The sequence below is a fragment of the Bufo gargarizans genome, chromosome 2 (genome assembly GCF_014858855.1).
Source record: "Bufo gargarizans isolate SCDJY-AF-19 chromosome 2, ASM1485885v1, whole genome shotgun sequence".
Lineage (NCBI taxonomy): Eukaryota > Metazoa > Chordata > Amphibia > Anura > Bufonidae > Bufo > Bufo gargarizans.
The window spans coordinates 494826666-494833080 of NC_058081.1; the positions used below are offsets into that span (position 1 = coordinate 494826666).

A 6415-nucleotide genomic window follows, 5' to 3' on the forward strand; every position below is an offset into this window, starting at 1 on the left:
TCAATACTGAGGAAGAACTGCAAGTGCCAGCATGTCCATGGGGCTTGCTATGCTCACATCTTGCAGGGGTTCCTCAGCAACAGCTTTTATTTCTCGGACTCGGAGACGCAAGAATAAATGTACATTCTTAGCTATTGTCTGGTACTCCGAGCCCTAAACCCTGTGCACTGCAGCCTTGTGACCAGCAGGGGTAGCTATGAGCACGCTGGTTACGTACACATAAGGAAGCTGTGTATAGAAGAGGAATTACTGATAAAATGGCGCAGAATACACGGTAATATCTGGATGACATAAAGCTCAGGCTTCTCAGTCCGCACATAACTTCCGAGAGCACATGTCCTCATCGAGTCTGTTGTAAGAAATCTTACCGGGTCGGTTTACAAGGCGCTGTGATGGCCGAGTGGTTAAGGCGTTGGACTCGAAATCCAATGGGATGTTCCCGCACAGGTTCGAACCCTGCTCGCAGCGAATATTTTTCACTCCTTTTAATTTACAAATATGTACATTTCATCTTTATTTCTTCGATAAAACCTGCAGTGACATGTTTTTTTTAATGTAATCTGTACTATAACTCTGGATTATAATGGTAAATGGGTTTTCCCTTCAAGCTGACAATATATCCTCAGATTTTATCTCCTGCTGGTCAATAATATCCACAAATCGCTTGAGCAAAAGGTGAATTTGATTTTACAATGGATCATTCTGGTTTGCTATGAAAGAAATCTTTTTCCCGCTGTTCTAATGGCGGTTTAGCCGACGGTAAATTTTCTCGGTTTTCCCTCTGGACACATTTACCAGAAGTTTTTCTTACTTCTTACTTTTCTGTAAAGTGGGTTTGGGGAAAGGGGACATAAGTGACATTCTTTCTGACCTAGATTTCCAGTTGTGACACCAACCTCCTGGAGTGTGCCAAAATTAAGAGGTGTGCCTTATGCCAACTTGTTTTAATAAGACGATAGTCTTAAAGGGGTTGTCCGAGAGAACTAAAAATCTTGGACAAACTCTGCAATCGCTTTAAGTATAAAACAACTATACTCCCCTTACCCCAGCAGCCTTCTCTACAGAGCAGGTCCAGTCCTCCTGCCACTGTTACATGCCAGGATATGGCAACTGACCGCTGCAGCCAATCACTGTCCTCAGCAGTCTACAGAACGTCTCCTGAGAACGCCGATACAGTTCAATAGTGCAGCAGGGAATGGGAACCAATGGTTCCTGGCTCCTCCATTCCATTAGGGCTCGTTCACACAAACGTATTTTGCGTTCTGTATACAGGCCGTTTTCTGCGTTCCGCATACGGTCCGTATACAGAACCATTCATTTCATCGGGTCCACAAAAGATGCAGACAGCTCTCTGCGTGCTGTCTGCATCCGTTGCTCTGTTCCACGACCCCGCAATTTTTTTTTGTCCTGTCCTATTCTTGTCCGTCTATAATAGGCCTCCTGTTCCGTTCCGCAAATTCCGGAAGGCACACGGGCGCCATCCGTGTTTTGCGAATCGCAAAAAAACGGAACGGTAGTGTGAACGAGCTCTTATACTGTAAATCTAGGTCTGAAGCATATGGGGCAGCACTGGCAGTTGCGATGATGTAATTGCGCCAGGACGCAGGTGGTTCAATGACTTCATAGCACCCACCTGCGCTGGGCTGAGGGTAACTCAGTTTTCAGGCCAGAAGAAGCCTGTGGTCTGCTTTACATACTAGGTGTGTATATATTTTTTGGGGGGGGGGGCGGCGAGTATCAGTTATGGGGCATTAGAGTGGAGCAGTACTGGGGGCCAGGGTGACCCTATAACCACTGGGGGCATTATAACTACTGAGGACACAATAACTGCTGGGGGCGCTACAGGGGGATGTAATTACTGGGGCAATACAGGGGGCATTATAACTAGTGGAGGCACTACAGGGGCGCATTATAAATACTGGGGCAATGCAGAGGGTATTATAGAAAGGCACTACAGAGGAACATGAGTACTGGCACAATACTAAGAGCAATTCAGGGGGAATAACTACTGGGGGCACATTACACCTATTTGGGCATTATAACTACTGGGGGCTCTGCAGGGGTCTTATGGAGGGATCTTATTACTGCTGGGAGCATTTTGGGGGCCTTATTAGTACCATGGGACTTTAGAGCATTATAATAGGTATGTAGTGCTGTATAACCCTGTATGCTTTGTAGTTCTGAATGTAATGCCCATCCAAATATGCCCTTAACGAGGGGGATGCACAAAAGTATTCACCCTTTTAGGGCCTTTTAAAAATCCTCACTTCAATTTTTTCTTCCTCTGAAGCTCAGTATCAGCACAGCCTGTGCGGGTCCTTTTAACTTCCCGCCACCTGCATCACTAATCCTGGCTCAGGTTGCAGGGACTGAAGAGACCCGGACGTGATGCCAAGCTGATAGAACCCTTCAGATCACTGCGGCAGCCGGGCTCCTGCTGTATTGGCCAGCACCTGGTACCTGCTCCAACAGCAGGACAGTTGGCCTTCCCTATGCCTCATCCATGGGCGCTTGCTCTTGTCCCAATCTTTTCTTTCTTCTTCTCTCCGGTCTTTTCAGGTCTCTAGGGTTAAATACATGCGGGGGAGAAGCATGCGACATGCAGGTAATGGACGTAGTCACCGGGCCGAAAGAGAAGGCCTGGCCAGCATGTGTGTATGTGGCACCTATACTAGCTGACATAGCGCGCGCAGCCCTGGCTCAGTGATGGGGGGGGGGGTTCTTACTTTTAGAGGCTGTTTAACACCTCGCTGACAGTTTTCATTGTTTTTAGTCTTCATCTCCCAGAAGGTGTGGGGGGGATATATATCTCTGTATGTGTATACAGTGCACCCCCTCTATATACCAGGCATCTTTTTCAGTTAATGTTAGCAAGCAAAAAAAAACAACAACCATCAAGATTATAATAAGTTGAAATAATATATTTTTTGCCAAAATCACCCAGCCCTAGGCAACATGGAGTGACGTCCCAGGATGCAGCACATGACCACTGCAGCCAATCACTGGCCGTAGCGGTCACATGCCATAGCCTGGCAGTCGCTGCTCCTATAATGGTGCCAGAGTAAGGGGTGAGCACGTTTTTTTTTTTCTTTCTTTTTTTTAAGCTATTATAGGGGTTGCCCAAGATTTCAACCATCTCAGACAACCCCTTTAAATCCCCCCCCAATGTGCTAGAATTGTGCTCAATTTGCTCTAAAAATGTATAAAAAGTTAGTGGGGGGAGATCTATCAAAACTGGTACGGGGAAAAACTGGTTTAGTTGCCCATAGCAACCAATCAGACTCCACCTTTGAATTTTCAGGGCTCTTTTGAAAAAGTTAAAGATTAGTTGCTATGGTCAACTAAGCCAGTTCACACAAGTTTTGATACATCTCAGTATGTTTTTACACACTTTTGTGCCTCACTAGACTGTTTGAAAAGTCTGTGGGAAAAAAAGGAGGGGTTTGAAAAATAAAGGCCAGCCTAACCCCTCAACACATAATGCCGTACATGTACAGCATTACCTTAAAAGGGATGTATGGAGCAAGCGCTCAAGCTAAGCTTACTGCATAGGGGGTGAGGTGGTATAATACAGCAGGCATCCGCCACCCCTCTCACTTTGTCTAACCCCATAGATGCTGCGGTTGTTATTGACACCACCATCTGAGGAGTTGAACAGAGGGTTGGGGGGGGGGGGGGGCTTCTGTCCTCCAATCATAGCCCTCCTGGCAAAATTGTGGGGCTCTGATCGGTTGCCATAACAGCCTGGGGCCTTCTGAAGCTTTGCGGGCCCATTCCCTTTCAATGGGGCTGGAACAGATGCGAATCCGCAATTCAATCCCTGAAAAAAATAGAACATGTCCTATTTTTGTCTGCAATTGCAGACCAGAAAAGGCACTTTCTATTATAGTGTCTGTGATGTGTGGTCCGCAGATTGCGGATCGCACATTGCAGGTGTCCGTGTGAATGGACCCTTATACCTGAACTGCCGAGTTGCGACCATGGTGATCCATACCAATCACTAGAATATGGCTGTGGCATTGCGTCTCCGCTAATCCTTTTTTTCTAGGCAGTCATATGGACAGCCATTAACAATAATGACCGTCTATAAAACAACCTGGAAAAGCCAAGTGATGCCAACAGAAGGCAAGCACTAATGCCACTTTATTCTACCGATCAGTTGAGGGGTCACAGCTGTTGGACACTTGCTGCTGTCCATGGGCAGTGTCTGGTATCGCAATTCATATGAATAGAGCCGAGATGCACTACCAGACGCAGCCAATGGCCAGGAGTGGCGCCGTTTCTTGTAGAATATCTTTTTTAATCTCATACAACCCTTTTAACCCTTGACTAGCTGGATGGCTACAGAAAGCAGCCAAAGCATTCAGAGATCATATTGAGATTTGGGATTTAGTGAGGTACAGTAGTTCCTGAATTCATCAACAAACCCACGTCCATCATTCAGAAGAAGAAAAGGTCTGCAAACAAGTCAAATAAAAACACAAACTCCTAACTAATAAATTGCAAGGTTTACTTATGCACATGAAAACCAAATGTCATGAAGACCACCTACTGGGTGCATAAAGAGTTTAGACCCCTGTAACATGATATAGGCATGTGCTGTAATGTGTACTGCAGTTACTCTAGAACATTTCTAGGTGACAAGAAATTCCTGATTAAATTCAATTAGTCCAGAACGAGTTCCCAGCACAGCGAACTGCTGCCATATCGCTTCAGTTTGAACACCCATCAATGGTCCAGGGTGAATAGTTGGTGCAAGACCCAAGAAACCTCCCCAACATCCCAAAAGATAGTTCCATCACGTCACTATAAATACGTTTTATGTCATCTCATCAATAATGACACACATGGCTGCATCTTTATCTACCATCTCTTTACCAGAAGAGGATGCCTCTGGAGTAATGTCCTGCTGGTCTATACTAGGTTCCTGCATCTCCATAGGTTCAGTCTTAATGGTGACTCCACTGTCAGGCAAAGGCAGGTCATCCGGCAACGAGGACAAACAGTTTTGTATCATCTCCACCACCCTCTCCAGGTGCTTCTGAAACCTCTCAGCTGTCTCCAAGCGCTGTCTTTTCTGCACTTCCATCATCACTCGGAGGGTCTCGCGGGCTTGGTGAGGCCGATACTCATTAATAAGGTGATGCATGTGAACAAACAGCAGCTTAAGGTCTTCCAGCTTCTCCTCACGCTTTATACTACCAGGGCTTCTAATCAAAATATCTAGCAGATCTAGGAAGTTGACCAGGATGGACATATTGAGTTTTCTCAGCTCTTTTTTGTGGTCAAACTGCTGAGGATGGAGTCGTTCAATACCCTGACTCTCCAGGGGTCGGATTATCAGGTCATCACACTGAAACTGGTTCCCAAACATCATGTAGCTGTCCTTCACTGGAGGGGGTGGTTTAGGGACTAATCCTTTGCGAACATTGTCATCTGTATATTCTTTGATGTACTGCACAGGTGGAAGAGGCAAGGCGCTTACTTGCTGGGGCTCACCCATGGTGACGGTTAAGGGTCTGAAAAAGATAAGCCATTTACGGTAAATTAGAGAAGAACACACATAGGTTTTCTACTGAAGGGGCTGTATACTTCAAAAAGTTTTTTGTAGATGGGCTCAACCACAACCCGATCACAGAGTGACCCAAAGTGTTCAATTACTCTGCGAATAGGAATATCCATTATAATAATAATAATGATAATATATAACAAAGCATGTGCGATATGGGTGGAAGCCTAAGAGGATGGATCAAAATCTATGGTGTGAGACCTGGGCTGAAAGAGGCCAGCGATGTAATGGTGCAAAGGCACCTATGATGCAAAATGTAGGAACATATGGTGGAAGGGAGTAGTAGGTGTCACTAGATATTAGTGAAAAGGGCCAAGATCAAAGCAGACTAGAGGGAATGTAAGAAAACATGTCCCACATGAGTAGAATAGGTAGGTGAGAAGATGCTGCCTGGTGGGAAGTGGCTGCAGTAGATTGGGGGAGCACCACCAGGAAGGCCTTACCAGAGGAGAGTCAGGAGACCGTATGGAGGACCCCCGTGGGACAGCGTGAACGCGCTGCGGGGAGGTTGTGGTCCAGTGTAGGGGAGAAGACGCTGGCAGCGGCGACTAAGCGCAGTGCGCCTGTGCGGTGCGTGTAGTCACGCGAGATTTCGTGAGACTACGACTGCACGGTAAGATAGGTGGAGCGCGAGATCAAGCAAAATCTCGCTGAGGGCTGTGCGGGCATGTTGGATGTGGGAGGAGGGAAGAGAATCGGGTATAGAGTGAGAGGAAAGGGGAAGGTTGCGAGAATGAGTGTAGTGATAATGTGGACAGCGGGAGGTGTATAAGTGGCAGAAGAGTAGAAAGGTGGAAGAAAGAGAACTACGGAGGTTAACATGGCAGTAGATGCATGTTGTCATAT

The 6415-nt window shown here is 46.4% G+C and overlaps 1 protein-coding gene and 1 non-coding gene across 2 annotated transcripts; one reads left to right on the forward strand and one right to left on the reverse strand.

The window, feature by feature from the left end:
- Positions 1–386: 386 nt before the first annotated feature.
- On the forward strand, positions 387–468 carry TRNAS-CGA. Its single transcript has one exon. It is a non-coding gene; the product is annotated as a tRNA-Ser (tRNA).
- A 4021-nt stretch (positions 469–4489) lies between these two features.
- On the reverse strand, positions 4490–6162 carry MED7 (mediator complex subunit 7). Its single transcript, XM_044277890.1, has 2 exons — positions 6013–6162; positions 4490–5519 (listed from the first exon to the last, which is right to left on the reverse strand). The coding sequence occupies exon 2, from the start codon at positions 5501–5503 to the stop codon at positions 4820–4822; it is 684 nt and encodes a 227-aa protein (XP_044133825.1). The 5' UTR covers positions 5504–5519; positions 6013–6162; the 3' UTR covers positions 4490–4819.
- Between the last annotated feature and the right edge of the window lie 253 nt (positions 6163–6415).